This window comes from Sylvia atricapilla, chromosome 1, assembly GCF_009819655.1.
Source record: "Sylvia atricapilla isolate bSylAtr1 chromosome 1, bSylAtr1.pri, whole genome shotgun sequence".
NCBI lineage: Eukaryota > Metazoa > Chordata > Aves > Passeriformes > Sylviidae > Sylvia > Sylvia atricapilla.
This window is the reverse complement of record NC_089140.1, coordinates 140,999,346-141,017,143: the sequence shown is the minus strand read 5'-3', so window position 1 is coordinate 141,017,143 and position 17,798 is coordinate 140,999,346. Positions and strand designations below refer to the sequence as shown.

Sequence of the window (17,798 nt, the reverse complement as noted above, 5' to 3'; positions counted from 1 at the left end):
TCAAAGTTAGTGCTGATTTAAATTCCTGCCCCAGCACTGAGATAACAGGACTGCTGGGGTTAGTAAACTATGTCAAATCTGAACATTTAAGTACAGATACTTGTTACATGCCACTGTGTGGCAAAATGCCTTTTGGTATTAAGGATTTGTGTGAGTAGTTCAGGGAGACCAAAGAACCTGAATGGCTTCTTGGTCTGAGGAAATAACAATGCTCCTTAAACATAAATTGCATGTGCTGATGTGTTTATAAAGCACCTCTTGGCACACAGTGACTTGCTACTATAATGGAAAAGGGAATTCCCTCTGTGTGGGAAAAACACAGCGGCTGCAGCAATGGCCAGAAATGCTACCGAGGCTGGGGGAGCACGTGGCACCTCCCCTTGGAGTCCTCTTCTGCTCGTTTTGGTTGTGGTTGAGTTTATTTTCTTTACAGTAGCTGGTTTGGGGGTATGTTTTGGATTTGCACTTCATTGAGTTGAATATGGCAAGGTCCTTTCCAACTCAAACTACTCTATGATCTGTTATATCCCAAACCATTGGCCATCCTCAGCAATAAAAGTTGGAGAAGGAAGAGTGAGATGCTCAGTGATGGTGTTTGTTTTCCCAAGTCACTGTAAACTTGTGGGGCCCTGTTCTCCTGGAAATGGCTGAACACCTGCCTGCCCATGGGATGTGGTTAATGAATTCCTTTTTTGCTTTGCTTGTGTACGTGGCTTTAGCTTTACCTATTAAACTGTCTTTATCCCAACCCACGAGTTTCCCCACTTTTAGCCTTCCAATTCTCTTCCCCATCCAGCTAAGAGGGAGTGAGTGAGCAGCTGTGTAGGGTGGAGGTGCCAGCTGGGGTCAAACCACACCACTGCCCAAAATGGGTCTCTGGGAAAGGAAGATGGATGGAGGACATTCAGGAAGAGACTTAAAGCTGGAAGGAATTAAGGCAGGAAGGTGAAAGCTTGCTTTGCCCAGAGAGTTGTGCTGGAGAAGACACATGTCCTGGCAGGATTGTGTGGGATGAGGGTCTATGAGAATCCCTAGTCCCAGGCTGCTCATTTCTGCCCTTGTGCCTTTGCCCCTTGTAGAGGGAAAGGCTTTGGGTGAAAGGCTTAGAAATGCCAATGAAACAGCAATGATTTGATACAAATATAAAATGAAGCTTCCTTGCTGGGAAGTCAAGACTAGCCAAGCTGAACTCAGCTCTTGCCTTTAACACAAGTATTCAGCAGTCTTACGAATACCTACATACATCTCAGTTTCTCTGTCCATAAACTTGGGTTAATATTATAATTCCTCATAAACTTGGGTTAATGTTATTATTCTTTTAGCAGTCCTATAGCTGTTTTCAAAACAAATTATTTTAATTAAAATTGCTGCACGCACACTAATTTTTGGATGATATATTGCTTTGGGATGATCCTGACTTTTAAGAAAAAATAAATTTAAAAAAGAGGAAGGTGAGGGAGGTTTTTTGTACTGAGGAAACTGCACAGATGTCCCATTTACTGTGCCTGAGCTAGCTTGCTGGATGTGTTAAGTACATGTAAGTTATGAGATTTTTAATATAATTGAAATTACCATTTTGGTGCATCAGTTTGAGGGGAGTAAGAAAACCACAGACCCCCCTGCTTTTGCTTGCTGTGCTCAAGGCATGCTGTGTGATTTGCTCTGACAATTACCCGGTCACTCAGCTCTTACCTCTGTCCTAGCCAGAGCTTGCAATAATCTGATTGGGACATGGTTCAACTGCATAACACCAGAGAAACCCTGTTTGGTGCTTTGTATGCTGCTTTCTCATTCCTTCACTGTGTATCTCATATTCCCTTACTTTCACTGAATACATTCACTTTTCCTGCTGTATTATGGATATTTCCAGAGTTATGCTCAAGAGCCACAGGCCCCATTCATAACTGCTTTCCATTAGTCTCTGACCAAATGAGGACAGAAGATTTCTCACTCACAATTCTCTTTTTACCCAGCAGACAGTAAAATGTTCCTTTCCATCGCTGGTGTGCTCTTGCCTTGCTAAAAAAATGCCAAACGGACTTCCTACAATGTTGCCTTATGTGCTTCTGAAATTTATTCTTTTCCTCCTTCTGTAAACTGGTAAGACTTCATGATGCATCTTTTTGCTACCTAAGAATATCTGAGGGCTACAAGAACATGAGGAATGTTCAAGTGGTTAAATTTCTGCTGATAGCAAATATAATGCATAAATGTTACTTACCTTGGTTACCATTTTACCTGTGTGTTTATTTCTCTACATTTTTTAAGTTATCATCATGTAATTCTCATTATGCTCATAATCACTCAGATTTCTTGTACAACCCAGAACTTTCCTTCCAGTTTGTACTGGTCCACATGGTGCTGGGACACTCCTTCTTCATTAGCGTCATCCCTGCAACTGCTGTGTTTTCACCTTGCAGGTGCAGGTTTTTTGCACCACTCACTGGCTGACTTTCAGAGTGGCACATTAAATGAAATTCCCAAAGGTCTGACTTTGAGATTTGATATTAGAAATGGTGCTACTGCAGAACTGTGATTGAAAAGGTGTTTTTTTCTTTTTTTTTTTTTTTTTTTTTAAGAAGAAGAAAAAAAAGTATTTGAGAAAACCAAACTGAATCATTTAGACTGCAGGGAGTTCATAGTTGCTTAAGTAGCTGCCCCAGAAATCCCCAAGACTTGGTTAAATGGGGCTTTGAGCCACTTGATCTAGTGAAAGATGTCTCTGCCCAGTGCAGTGGTGATGAATGAGATGATCTTTAAAAGTTCCTTGTGATCCAAACCATTCTGTGATGCTCTTCGCTCTTGTCTGAGTGGTCTCTCACTATTCACATTTAATAAGGCTTCTGCCATGTCTAAATTGTGTGTCATTATGTACTTGGAGGCGCCAGATCTTTAACACCAGTAAAGAGCTTCCCAGCATCTTGTGGATCGAGCAGAAGTAATGTATGTATATAATGAAAATCCATCTCTTGTCAGCAAAAATCAAAATTAAAAAAGTAGAGGCCACCTAATTCAAGTCGTTACTGACTTCCCAGTGACAGATTTTTCTACAAGCTGCATTTTAGTCTCATACAAGTTTAAAATTCTGATTTATTTTTGTGTTTAACTAGATTTCTTCTGATTAGAAAATTTCAACGCTTAGGTTAAAAGGCATCGTGGAAGACATCGAACAACACCTGAGCACCGGGGCCTGCTGGTGTTGGGCTGTGCCCAGGAAAGGCCGTCCCGGGCCGGCTCCTCGCTGCAGGGCTGTGTGAGGACAGCAGCGGGCCGGGGGCTGCAGGGCTGTGCCGGGACAGCAGCGGCCCGGGGGCTGCAGGGCTGTGCCGGGACAGTACCGGGCCGGGGGCTGCAGGGCTGTGCCGGGACAGCAGCGGGCCGGGGCTGCAGGGCTGTGTGAGGACAGCACCGGCCCGGGGCTGCAGGGCTGTGTGAGGACAGCAGCGGCCCCGGGGGCTGCAGGGCTGTGTGAGGACAGCAGCGGGCCCGGGGGGTGCAGGGCTGTGTGAGGACAGCAGCGGGCCCGGGGGGTGCAGGGCTGTGTGAGGACAGCAGCGGGCCGGGGGCTGCAGGGCTGTGTGAGGACAGCAGCGGGCCCGGGGCTGCAGGGCTGTGTGAGGACAGCAGCGGGCCCGGGGCTGCAGGGCTGTGCCGGGACAGCAGCGGGCCCGGGGCTGCAGGGCTGTGTGAGGACAGCAGCGGGCCGGGGGCTGCAGGGCTGTGTGAGGACAGCAGCGGCCCGGGGCTGCAGGGCTGTGTGAGGACAGCAGCGGGCCCGGGGCTGCAGGGCTGTGTGAGGACAGCACCGGCCCGGGGGCTGCAGGGCTGTGTGAGGACAGCACCGGGCCCGGGGCTGCAGGGCTGTGTGAGGACAGCAGCGGGCCCGGGGCTGCAGGGCTGTGTGAGGACAGCAGCGGGCCCGGGGCTGCAGGGCTGTGCCGGGACAGCAGCGGGCCCGGGGCTGCAGGGCTGTGTGAGGACAGCAGCGGGCCGGGGGCTGCAGGGCTGTGTGAGGACAGCAGCGGGCCGGGGGCTGCAGGGCTGTGCCGGGACAGCAGCGGGCCCGGGGCTGCAGGGCTGTGTGAGGACAGCAGCGGGCCGGGGGCTGCAGGGCTGTGCCGGGACAGCAGCGGGCCCGGGGCTGCAGGGCTGTGTGAGGACAGCAGCGGGCCGGGGCTGCAGGGCTGTGTGAGGAGAGCAGGGGGCCCGGGGCTGCAGGGCTGTGCCGGGACAGCAGCGGGCCCGGGGCTGCAGGGCTGTGTGAGGACAGCAGCGGGCCGGGGGCTGCAGGGCTGTGTGAGGAGAGCAGCGGGCCCGGGGCTGCAGGGCTGTGTGAGGACAGCACCGGCCCGGGGCTGCAGGGCTGTGTGAGGACAGCAGCGGGCCCGGGGCTGCAGGGCTGTGCCGGGACAGCAGCGGGCCGGGGGCTGTGTGGGAGGAAACTCGGTGTCAGAAGCCCTGTTTTCGACACCCCAAGGCCACGGCCGTCCCTAATGGCTGCCGCGCACAGACAATGTCCCGATTGTGCCTCGCCGCTTGGCCTCTCCTAGAAACGCAGTCACTGTGTCTGTATTAATTAAAAACAAAGCCTGCTTCCAATGCCCAGCTCCTGAACCCATTCTGGCAGCCACACTGCAGCAGCCTCTGTGGGGACCTGGGTTGCTTTAATCTCAGACAAAACGAGTCCTGGGCTCGCCTTTCCTGGGGTCTGAAGGTTTGGTACCACACCACGACCTGTCTGCACAAACCCCCTCAGTACTGTCAGGCTGCCCACGCTGCCAAAGGCTGTGCCAGCCTCTGGCCAGCCTGTTTGCTGGGGGACAGCTTCAGACTTATTATCTGTGTGATGAGAGACTGCAGGGCCACGGCTATTGTTTTATCTGAATTGCAGAGATCTTAAAGAGCCCCAGCCCTGTGCCCTAATCCACTGTAGCTGGGATGTACAAACACAGAAGAACCCAGGTGGGTCTTGCTCTTCCCAAGCTCCCTAGGAGCACTGCTAGTTAAGCAAAGTAGGTCAGTGCTCCAAACACACAGATGCACAACACACATCAGACAGGAGAGATGCCTACTGGAATATTAAGCCATCAAGTGGCTGTTAAAAACTTCGTAAGGGCAATTAAAATATTACCATCCTTTAGTACAAGCAGTGGAAACAAAAGTGGCAGTTAGTTTCAGTTACTGCTTTGGAGGTCTGGACAAGCATTTTCAAATGCATTTTCTTTTTGGTCACCTGATCTGTGCACCCCTGACTGCAATGGCATCTGCCTCCACCCTGCAGATAAACACCTGAGCTGTGTGTGATGGGACATGCATGCTCCCTGTCTGTCAGCCTTTGCCCAGGGAGCAGCTGATGTCGCTTCCCTGCCTTTTGCTGCTGCCTTGTGACACACGAATGAAGCAAGCAAAGTGCTGCCCCATCCAGTCACTCCTCTTCAGCAATGAACCAGACAACTTTATTGCAAGGGAAGTCACTTGTTGCCACCCACTGCAAACCTCCCTCCCTCTACACTTATATGTTGTGCTGATGATTAATAAAAAAAACTATATATGGGTGAATCACAGGGGTGGTTTCATTCATTCAGTTTGTGAATCTGCAATCAATATAAAAGGTGTTCCCTAAAGGCTCATTCCCAGGTACTCTCTGCATCCTTCCTACAGGAAAGAGCTGATTGACATGGGGGAATAAACATTAGTATTCACGGAGTTCACTTTAATACAGTTAGTGTTTGCCAAGCCAAATACTGCAAAACCAGTAAAACTCTCACTGCAGCTCTAAAGACAAGCTCCTGTGCACAAAGTTTGGGCTGAAGTTGGGTGGGGTTTGGTTTTTTGGGGTTTTATTTATTTGTTTTAGAGTAAAACAAAAGAGTTGAGAAAAAAGTTACCAAAATTTTTAGCCTTTGTTTTATTGAGTTACAACAAATGAGCAACAAGTTAGAAAAGTTGGATTTATTCAAACTCCCTAGCATCCTATTTTGTGCAGCGTACTGAAAGGTGGGCAAGTTTTCCAAGCCCAGCTCGCCAGAGGAACGCACCAGACAGCTCTTGCACCCAGGGTCCTGCTCTCCCTCCGCTCCCTCCTCACACATGCACAGACAGACATTCCCACACAAATCCAAATCAGCAGTATTTGAAAAAAGTGCACTCAGGAACCTAGGAGTGATCTAGAAATTTAGTGGCAAGGGTTAATAAGAAACGTCTGTTGTGCGCTATAACGTCTAAAGCTGGAGGGCAGACTGCTAGTTATGGTGTCCATCACTGTATCAGCCAAAGAAACACAAATAATTTTGGATTATGAAGCATCTTAATTTCCTCATTCCAACCCCTCTGGGAGTTGTACTGCATGTTTAAACAAAAAGTGCTAAAAAAACCTCCCAAACCCAAACCAATAATCAAAAAAAGGCATTCTAGCCAAATCTTCAGAGACCCATGGCTGGGGCTGGCTGATGAAAAGTGAAGTACAGGAGCTGGAGAAGACTTGCCTTGTAGGAGCATGGAAAAGCAGAGACTTAAATACTTCAATCAGTAGCAGGTGGCCATAGAACAAGACAAAAAAGTCAAAACAACAAGAAAAAAAACAAACAACAAAAAAACCAAAAAAACAAACCCCACTGCTCCAGAACATGTTTGACTGGTCTGAAATGTAAACTGGAGTGGGGATCTGGGCTCAGGTGTTGATCTGCACCAAGACAACTTCAAAAGATTGCAACTCTCTCATAAAACACTTCAGAAAAAACCCCACAAACCCTCCCTCCTCCACAAAAGACACTTCCCTTCCCCCAACCAACCCCCAAATTTCTCAATTGCATTATATGCAAGAATAACTTGCACCTATTAAAAAAATTAACAAAATTTTTATGTTGTACAAATCTGTTCCAGTAAAGGAAGAGGGCAGGAAAGTGGGTGGGAGAGAAACTAAGAGAAAACTATGTACAAGGACCCTTTCTTCTTTCTTCCTTCTCTTTTGTAATGCAGTAGTAGGACTTTGGCACTATCAACAATTCCATGATGATGCTCCATGACAGTATTTCTCACTGTGCCTCCACAAGCGCAGTTTGAGACTTGGAGTCACAACACACTCTCTCACCCAGGCAGGAAAATAGAGTTTTCTTCTATTTTCAGATGGCATTTCCCCTTTGACATCAGGACAGTGCAGCTGAGGAGTACCCCTGCAAAAATTATAACAGCATATTATTTTTTAGGGCACTATGAGCTGTTTGAGCTGTTAAGTATGATGAGATCTGGTTTACATCCCTGCACCTATGCCAACATTGTTTGTGTTAACTGTACCCTGAGGCCTATCCTTATCACAGCCTCATGTGGAAAGGTGTTGCATTTTTGCTGCCTTTAACACCCAGCTAATAATCCCCTATAAACTTCTAACATGGATACATGGTCCAGTCTTGGTTCAGGCAGATTCTCAAACTGACTCACAGATGATGTGTAAACGCGTTCGGGGCAACTACCTTGCAAGCACAGGACACACAGTGCTAAAACCAGGAAGACTTCAGGTCTTTCTCCCCCAGTAAATCCCCTTCTAATACTTTTTGTTTTACATGATTTTAGGAAATTATACAAACTAAAAGACAACGGAAAAAGTTGGATGTACCTGTGCTTTGCAGAGCAACTTCCTGGTTCTGCTATGACACCTGCACCTACATAAAGGCTGCACAATTGGACCAGAGATTAAAAAGTGACCCCTCAAAGCCCGACCTTCAAATAGCCACCAATTTACACGTAGCCCCAGTTCCCAGGAAGAAGCAAGGGCTCTGGGACAGGGATTATGCTCAGTTTTTCCACACTGAGGTGTGAATGTGCAAGAAGCGCAAACATCCTCTTCACCCACCCTGCAGCAGTGATCACTGAAACCTGAGCTAACTTGTTACTTCACACCTCTTATGGATGTTGCTATCTGGTCTGTTACTTCCCACAAGAGCAGTGAGCTCTATCTGGCATCTGCAATGCAGAAAGCAGTGAAGTCTAGCCCAGGAAAAGGCCAAAGGCTTGCACCAACATCAAGGGGAATAGTCCTTCCCGCACCCTTGAGACCTTCCCACACAGGCCCCTGTTTGTCCTGACCCACTGAAAAATTTTAATTTGCTGCACTGGGTTTTGCTTCTCCCTCTGAAACCCTTCATTATATTAGAGCGTGGGTGTCTAATGCACCTCACACATTTTATATGGAAAAGCATGTCCTCCCTACTTCAGCCTCATTCCCTCAAATGTTTTAGGGTGACCTGAATTCTGCAAAAATCACTTGTGAATCCCATGTTGAGTTACAGGACATTGACTTGGAGCCCAGCAACAGTAGCAGACATTACTGTGACCTTTCTAAATGAAACCCTAAACCTTCAAGCAAGTGAGAACTTGGGCAGAAAGTGAGAAATCCCAGTGATGCTCACTTTTGGTGGTTTTGGACACTGAGGAATGCACCGGGTCACTGGCAAACAAGTGATCTCAGCTCTGCAACAGTGCAGAAGGGGCTGGAGATGCCAAGAGGACCCAGACTACCTCTGCTGCTCAGTATCATGCATTCAGCAGATGCAATGGATGACTGTCTTCAGGCTTTTTTTTTCCCTACTGTGCAACCCTCGCACATGGTTTGACTTTGGCAAATCTCCACAGAGCAGTGGTCACAGCCATCAAGACTGAGTGTTCAGCTACCTTGTTCCCACCACGAGCCACAGGCTTCGGTGCCTACATCTTGCAGGGTTCATGCTTAAAGGTTGTCATGAAATAACTCCAAAAAAAGACAGTTTACTGTAGAAAGGTGGTGATGGGGAAAAAACCAAATCATTCTGAGAAAAAAACAAAAGCTCTGATCTTGGGAAAACCCCACAGGGAGACAACACTGAAGAAAGCAGCAGAAGCTGCCAAACGCTCTAGTACACTCTGGTCCTGCTCTCCTGTCTGAACTGTAGTTTGCTGTATATAATTCAGAACCAGTTTCTGTTTGTTGAGCTTGTGCAGAGGACAAGGGATCTAATTCTGACCTGTGCTGCAGGCAGGAACCCTTCTACTGAAGGAAAGGGAGCTAAGGCACTCTCTTGACACAGCAGCTGGACCTCACTACAAGAGGGACACAAAGCTTCATGAGAGTCTCAGGGACACTTTCAGAGATGGCTTCAGTGCACTCTACAACAGCCACTCAAAATCTGGAAGGCCCAGTACCCTAAGGGGACAGGTCTCCCAGCCTCACTGTTCAAGCTGACTGCTCTATGGAATAAATCCAGTTTTGCCAAAAGCCTCAGATACAGACTTGGTAACAGAGCCTCCTCTTAGTCCCAGGATGGTATTGCAGAGCCTGGCATGAATCCTGGTCTCACAGAGGCCCAGTCCCTTGTGAAATTCCCTCCAGCTGCAACAGCAGCAGAATCTGCCAAACATGAATCAGTTTTGGAAAAATTATGTTTTTTAAGGCACAAAGTCTGTCTAGGATGTAACACAAATGCTCTCTAATAGTTCCAAAATCTCCTAAAGCTACGTACTGGAGAAGAGAGCGACTGAGATGGTCTGGAAGAACTGAGGTTTTACAAAACCCAAATTCAGTCAAGAAGTGTATGGACGTCAATCACCAACAAACATTCATTTTAGACTACTTAGATCAAGCTGGCAAAACAGCAACAGCAATGAATAAGAAAGGAGCTTCTGCCTGATGTACGGCTCAGCAGTGAAAGGCTCACGAAGTAAGTGTGGCTGTGTGAGAGACAAGAGGAATCCCTTGTCAGCTCTTCAGTCCACTTCTTACATGTGGTACCTGAGGAGCGTGTTAGGAAAAACCATGATTTTATGACAACTGACAGAAACAAGCTCTCTGTGAGGTCATACAAAAGTCTCTGCTTTTGAGTCATACCCTGGATGTCACTTAGGATAATACCTTGTATATTTAACACTGAAGTTTAAGCTGAAAATTTCTAAGATTGGCTGTCCAATGAAAGCTTAGAAAAAGTAGCTGAGATTATTCTGTGAGTCCCATCAGCGTGGGGTATAGAGTCCAAATTTTGTGGCACAATGGCTGTGGCAATGCCTCTGTGTGTGCACCACAGAGCAGTCACTTGCATTTCTTAGCTGAGACTTACAGGCAGAATACAGGAAAACTAAAAAGACTTTTTAAAGTCCCCAGATCAGCACACCAAGAAACTGACAAGGAGCAGAGGACAAAATGGCCCTCTGACCATCACTGCATGCTCTTTGCAGCAGAAGTCCTGCCCCCAGTGCACCTTTCCTCAATAGGTGGATTTTACACACAACCACCAGAAAGCTTCTCATCAAAAGGATCACTCAGCAACAGTTTAACTGAGATCAAAGTTCTTATAAAAATTCTTCTCTGGTAATACTTGAACACCTCTAGAGCCCTGGAGCTTTATGGTCAACATCTGTACCAGGGCACACAGGCAGGAGGTTCACTCCAACATACCTGACAAGCACAAAAATGCAGGCACCAAACCTACACTCCTGCAAGAGAGCTGTTGCAGATCTTAGTTTCATAGTACAAGAGGTTGGTAAGAAACAGGGGTTTCCGACAACTCCCCCTGTTCCTACCTTCCTCCCCATTGCCTCTCTGAGCCCCATATCTACTCCTGCTCCTCAAAATCAGTACTTGTAGCTGGAAGGGAGAAATGTTCTGGAATAACAACCTGGAGAAAAGTAATCCCACAATGCATTTATTCATCACACATTTGACTTTAAAAGGCAGATCAGATCCTGACTCTCCCTTCTTTATGTGGCTGCACAACAGTGGCACCCCAGTGTGCCTCTGGCTGATGTTCTCACATCCTTCTTCCTTTAATCCCTGCCTTTGACACACAGGTAACACCTGTTCCTCACATCCCTAATTACCAACTTTTTCAAGGATAATGCAGGACAGTGCCTTGCAATGCAGTCCGAATCTTTAAGATATTTTGTTATATAGATGCTGTCATAACACTTCTCAAAATTAGCTAACAGAATTCACAGTTAAAAATAATACCACTTGAGGGTTCTTTTGTTATCTCAGAGACTGCTATGGCCAGGAGACTTTTGGACAAGTATTGCACATGAAAAAAATGGAGTGCTAGTCAGCAGGGCTTGCCACCAAAAACTGAAGCCCTGCAATAGGTAGTTCAATTCAAGTACTGGTAGCTATAACAGCAGAAGTCTTAAATACAAGTGTGAAGGCACTTTAACCAGTCCTGGCTTTTTTTTTTTTTTTTTTTAAAGAAATGCTAAAGTATATTTTACTTATTAGATACCAGAAAACTACCGATTTTCTCAAACAGGTGTTCTCTCACTATGGTTTTTAAGCCAGGATGCTGAGCTTTCTGTAGGATAAGCTCTAAAGTTGTAGTTTAAGCAAACTCCGGTTTGGGAGAGACAGATTCAGTTACACTGAGCACAAAATGTTACAGGCTCCAGTGAACTCAATTCATCATGCAAGAAATACAGACAGTGCTTGCTCCAGATTTACACCTGTGCAACTGTGATCAGAAACAGGTTTCAGCTCTCCAAATAACAAGTCCTTTCACACTGGGAAAGATCACATAACCCCCCTTAAAGCCAGGCCCTACAGCTTGCTTTTAAATTCAAGATCCTGTGAAGAAGAGCTGCTAAACACCCACACATCTTAGTCTGGGGTATTTCCTAAGCCTCTAGTGAGAGCAAGCAGAACAAAGAGAGACTGGATGGAGTTCTCACTTGCAACAGGAAGAAAGCATATTTGCATGAGCCACTTCAGTGCCGCTTTTTTTTTTTTTTTCTGGCTTCCTTTTGCATAAAGCAGCATCTGTGTCCTAGGCCCTACTCCAGTGACCTTTTGTTTTAAACAGGGTAGGATGCTGCGAAGGAAGGACCTGAGACGCAAAAGCAGGCACAGCTTCTACTCAGTGATCTCTCAGAAAGGGAGATAGTAGCAACTAGTATTACTTACTGTTTCTCTGTGTGGCTCAGCTAACATGCTTTATGTCAAGTGCTGCAGAGGTTACATGGGTTGTCTAAAGATAGAAAGTTTTAAGATTTAATCACTTATTGCCAAAAAAAAATAATTTATGAAAACCTTCCTTATGCAGTACTTGACCCACAAGGAGACAAGAAACAAGGCAAATGGCACTAACCCCTCCTCTACTATGCAGTTTGGCTTTAATTTATAAGCAGAATGGGTTTCTCTTTTGTTCAGGCATCCAGCAGACACGAACACCTGGCAGAGAGGAGCTCCAGGGATTTACACTGAAGCAGGGCTACAGAATGCTGGAAGGACACCCTGACAAAGGCAGGCTCAGAGAAACAGGGCCCCCTCAGCATTACCTGTCTATACGTGGGAATTGTCTCCAGATATACTTTCAGAGTCCAAGTCTGCCAGCTCTGTGTGGCCCTCGGGGGCTGTTTGGTTCCAGCTGTCCATACAGTCCGAGGCAGCGTCGTCCTCGCCCACCGTCACCTCCACCCAGTTGACCTCTGCCGGCTCCTCGTTCTCCTCACTGCCGTGGCCATCGTGGCTGTTGCACTCCAGCCTCTCCACACCCTCTGCTTGATTCCCCAACAAAGAGTCTTTCAGTGGCTCGCAGTCTCTTTTTGCTCTCACCACTGGCTTCCCCCCATTCTCTTCATTCAGCTTTTTATGCTCCTGGTAATGCTGCCGAGACACCTCATTACCATTCTTTGGACTCTCAATGTGTTTTGAGCTCTTTTTCTGGCTTTGCTTGCTGTGACCATCACCAGCATACTGCTGCTGGTACTGGTCAATCCATTTAAGCGACCCTGTTCTTAGGGAAGACCGGTTCTCCTTGAACCAGCGAACTATTTCAGTTCTTGTGAGCCCGGTCTGAGATGCTAGCTGGTCGTACTCCTGGGGTGATGGCCACTGGGTCCTTGCAAATGTGCTTTTCAACAGATGAATTTGCTCTTGTGTTTTCTTCAACGTGGTGGAGGACCCAGATAAAGCACCAGGGAGCTGAGAGCTACTCAGGAGTTCTGCTTGGCTTATTGCACCATTGGGAGTTCCTTGATCCTTAAGTTTTCTGTATGATCCCATTGAGTCCAAGACAGCTTGCTCCATGCTGTCCCTTATCTTTCTCCGCTCAGAGAACCATGAATCTATCTCCCTCCTACTCAGCTTAGTCTCTACTCGGAGCCTGTCCAATTCTCCCTGGGTAGGAAAAGAGCATTTTAAGAAACTCTCCTCAAGGGCCCTAAGCTGCTCTGGAGTTTTCTCTTTGAATCTCTGGGGAGTAAAATCTGTGTATGGGTGAAATGACCGGCCATGTCGACCAGCTGAAGGTGCTGTTGGATCTTTCCCTAAAGCATCACCAGGAATTTGCACAATGCCCCTCTGACTTCTGTACCTGTGGTCACTGAACCACTTTTTGATCTCACTCCTGGAAAGACCTGTTGCCTCTATAAGCCGGTAGACCTCTGCATCATCAGGAAACTGGCTTGCCATGAAACTGGCCTTCAGCTCAGCTATCTGCTCCTTGGTCTTCTTCCGCTCACTGGCCGGTGTCACTGGAACAGCAGTCAACTTGGCAGGAATCTCAGGCACCTGAACTATGTGAGGACGCTTGGCCTCTGGGGCACTTGATAAGGTCTGTATTGTCCTCTTCTGGCCCTGGTTTGGGGCAACAGCAAGTGTAATTGGTGAACAGGAAACAGTCGAACCATTTGACACAGGAGTCAAAACCAGGCCAGTCTGGCCCAGTATCTGACAAGGCAAAGCTGTCTGGATGATGGGTTGTGGCATTTTTGCAGTTGTCAAAGGAGCTGGCAGGACAGTGATGGTCTGTGGAACTGCCTGGATAGTACCATTGAACATCTTCTTCCTCGCTTCCTCCACTTCTTCAGGAGACCAACTTATACCGTGCTTCAAACGTTGTGTAGCAAACCAGATTCGGATTTGTTCTTCTGGATGCTTTGATGCTGCTGTCAACCACGACAACTCTGCTTGTGTCGGGTAAGGAAATTTATTAAAAGAGTTGATCATGGTTGCGTTAGTGTCCAGTGCAGAGTTGTATTTGGTACTGTTCAGAGGGACCGGGACCTTGGGGACAAGGTTGATATTTGGTGGCAGCTGTACAGAGGGCATAACGTGGGCTAACACGTCATGGAGAAGGTCTCCATTTATACAGGCAATGGCTTCCGTGGCTTCAGTGATGATGCGGGGGAGAGCGCCATCCACATGGTTCTCCGTAACTCCCTCTTCCGCCTTCTTAGATCCCTTCTTGGTTTCCCCTTTAGACTTTCCCAGTTTCATCACTGGCACTTTATTTGCACTGATTCCCCCATGAAGCGAATCGTCACACTCTGCATTTTCTAGCCCACTGCCCGTGACAGTGACATCGTTAGTGGTAGTCTCAATAGACTGCTCTAAAACAGTCTGATTATTGCGTTTAATTAATTTCAGTTTAAAGTTAGTCTCTCCCGGGTGGTATTTTGTGTTGTGGTCAGATAAGGAATCATATTTTTTGGTTGTGAAGTTGCATTCAGCACAGACATACAGGGGGTTGAGAATGACATTTGGATGCTGAGTGTCAACGTGCTCTGTAAATTCATTTAAGTTTTGTGTTGAGTAAGGGCAGTACTTACACTCATAACCACCCTGGGGTTTCTTAGATTGATTTTCAGCTGGGGGTTTCGCCTCAACCACTTCGCAGTCCTTGATTGGGTTTTCTGAAGGCCAATTTTTTTTGGATTCCTGCTGCAATGCACCAGTGCCCTTGTCTTTAGGAGTCTCTACGCCCTCAGCACCTTCCTGCTCCATGACTTCAGAAGTTCGCACCATACAGGGAGTTGTGGACTTCCTTTTGCTGGCCATGGCAGCTGCCGGCACTGTGCTGTTGTCCCAGAGGGTGGCTTCTTTTGACAGGGTGAGCAACCAACTCAGAAGATCTTGCAAACAGCTCCAAATGTCCCTGATTATTTGACTGTTTTGTTTAAAGAGTTTCTGCCCTGGCTGTGACCATCAGCTCCACCAGCAGACCTGTCAGCTGCATGACACCTGTGAAACAAAGCACATGTTAGGCACTGATCAATAAAACACAGATATAGCAGAAAGCCACAGCTCAAGGTGTGTGCATATTTTGAATACTGTGGAACTATTCCTCCTCCCCGTCATCATTTTAAGAGGCAAAAATCTCCCCACAAAGAATACAAGCAATGGGTGATTTGCAGTGAAGTGCACCACGGGAAGAAAATGACTAGAGCAAATAAGATTAAGAGAGAGGGGATTTTAATTTCCACTAGACTCCATGTGTTTAGTTAGGAAAAGAAGATACTGCTATAAATACTGTGTCTTTTTATAGAAGCTGCAATTCTATTAATTACTATTTTGAAGCCTGCAGATTTGAAATTGAGTATGATTTATATTAAACTTAATTACTTCCCACTGTCACTTACCTTGTAAATATGTCTACTAAATGACTGTGGTTACTAATGATGGGTGATTTCTAAATAAAGCTATATGATCTGCCTTGGTTGAAAAAGTAATGGCAGAAAGAAGAGTTGATGCAAATCAACACTTCCAAAGGTCTGTGTTTTGAGAAAAGGTGGGCTCAAAGAAACTGCAGCAGGAAAACTACAGCAGATTTGTAGAGGCCTATCAAGTCTTTTCCAGAAGAGAAGTTTCCCTGAAACACCGCTTTTCACTTAATATTGACAGAAATAACCACCAAAGGCCACGGAAGCTCTCAGATACCGTTAAACAGGGTCCCTTTCTATGACCCCACTGATAAAAGTCCCAACTTGTGCATGTCACTCCCTACAGAATTAAAAAAAGCCAAATGAAAACATTTTTTAGCTTTATTTTTACGCTGATGCACTTTTAAAAGTTCCCGAATGCAAGAATTCTGTAAAATGTATTTTTTGAAGGATCTGAGAAAACTATCAGTCAGAACAAGCACAAAGAAAAATTACACCAGATGTTCTACCTGCACTCATGAGGACTGGATGGAATGAAAAAGAGGAATTTAGTTGTTAGAAAAGTTTCATTAATAAAAAAAAAAAATTAAAAAAAAAAAAGGTCACTTCCCTATTTGACAAGATGCTTTTGTAAATTTATCACTGCTTCCAATTTGCTATTCCTCTTGATCAGCTGGTCTCTGGTTTCATAATATTTCCACAGTCCCGACAGAAAACAGATTTAACAATCAAGAAGTTCTTGGAATTGAGTGAGAGACACACTGGTGTTTACAAACTGGAGGAGGACGAAAAGTGGAGATTTGCAGAGTGGGTCAGGCCTGCACTGAACTCTGCAGAAGTATTCTAAATGGAGAATTTGAACTAGAGAGCCAGTGGAAGATACTCCTACCCATTGCAGGGGGGATGGACTGGGTGATCTTTAAAGATCACTTCCAATCCAAACCATGATCTCACGTCTAACCAAATGTGCATTTGCTTACTGTGAAGATTGTAAATTATAAGCTGCATCCAGAACCAAAGACATTTTTTGTTAGAAAATCTAACGAAGTATCACTGCAGCCAGTCACATCTGGACACATCTAACATCAGCAGACACTTTATAACCACCTGAGTGCCATCCCTGTATCTGCTCCTCTTGCTTGAGCCTTGGCATGAGAGAAACCGTGAAAGCGAGTCTCCAGCTTCTCAGTTGTGTTTGCAGCTGAGGAATCTTCTGCAGGTATCCAGAGCATAGTGCTGCTGCTCTGCCTGTCACAGACCATACCCTTCCTGTACATATGGAAACTCAAAATGGTATAGTGCCAGAGGAAGCAGCTCCAGCTGGGTTAAGAGCAGGGATGGCAGCTTCCAGCTCTACGCACTCAAAAGCCAGCATGAAGCAATTCCCCCCACACAAAACGCTCCATGTGGGATTTCACCAGGCAGCACCTTTGCTGAGAAGGCTCTTGTGAAACTCAAGCTGTGAAACACCAAACACACCATGGAGAAGATCCCGTGCAGACACCATTTACTATGCTGCAGATGCCTCTGCATAACTGCACAGTGCTTTGTCTTCACTGCCACCCCTGCACCTGCCATCCCTGACACAGCCCAAGCACACTCCTGCACAGAAGCATCAGAGCATCTGCTGACTTTTAAGAGTGCATTTAAGCTCCAGGTGCTTCCCTGGGAAATCCAGCATATTTGCTGAGCTCTGTGAAACAGGAATGGGGCTGCCCACAGGCTTATGGCTCTGCCTCAGTCAGGATGACCCCGTGCTATTTCCCCCTAAGCTAGGGCCACCAACACTGTCACCACCATTCCCCAAAGCACTCGCCTCTGAGCCAACATTTCCTGTTTCCTTTTTTTCCTTTTGCCCTTTAATGATAAACAAACAGAAGAACATTGAAAGCAACGATGCCTGGCTTTCTATACATTTGTGCTGATTGACCATTAAACTGGATCACACTGAATGTTCTCTATAATTTCCACACAGTCCTTCAAAATTGCCCTTCTACTTCACCTCACAATCATCCTTCCACAGATATTTTGGCTGTGATCTCTGATCTGCTGAGTCCCACTGCAGGTGGGATCTGAAGCTAGAGATAAACTGTCCCAATGCCCATCTTCCTGACCACTCATTTTCAACTGTGCTTGCAGAAAATTAATTAGCTTTGAAGCTTCTTCCCTTATAACAAATTTGGCTGAAACAGGCCAGAAGACAAGAGATGGGCAGAATGGGCTCTGTAAGCCCAGCTGGTGCTGGAAACAGGGTGAAGGTGATCAGCTCATCTCACTCTTCCCTGCAGATCCCACAACATTTGTGATACTGACTTTCTTAGATGAGGGAAGGGAGGTGCAAGGCAGTGTCCTGGGCCAGGGTGATGAAGATGGAACCATGGCTCCTGGGATGCTCCTCTGAGTCTTGCTCT

At 46.5% G+C, this 17,798-nt stretch overlaps 1 protein-coding gene across 3 annotated transcripts in view; it reads right to left on the bottom strand.

The window, feature by feature from the left end:
* Nucleotides 1–5,884: 5,884 nt before the first annotated feature.
* The window catches only part of ZHX2 (zinc fingers and homeoboxes 2), a 75,197-nt gene continuing 63,283 nt past the window's right edge, over nt 5,885–17,798 (bottom strand). For all 3 annotated transcript variants that reach the window (XM_066335485.1, XM_066335493.1, XM_066335502.1), the window contains 2 exons: nt 12,283–14,968; nt 5,885–7,172 (listed from right to left, as the gene is read on the bottom strand). In XM_066335485.1, coding sequence (XP_066191582.1) covers nt 12,287–14,785 — 2,499 coding nt within the window. In that variant the 5' untranslated portion in view covers nt 14,786–14,968 and the 3' untranslated portion in view covers nt 5,885–7,172; nt 12,283–12,286. The remainder of the gene's footprint in view (nt 7,173–12,282; nt 14,969–17,798) is intronic.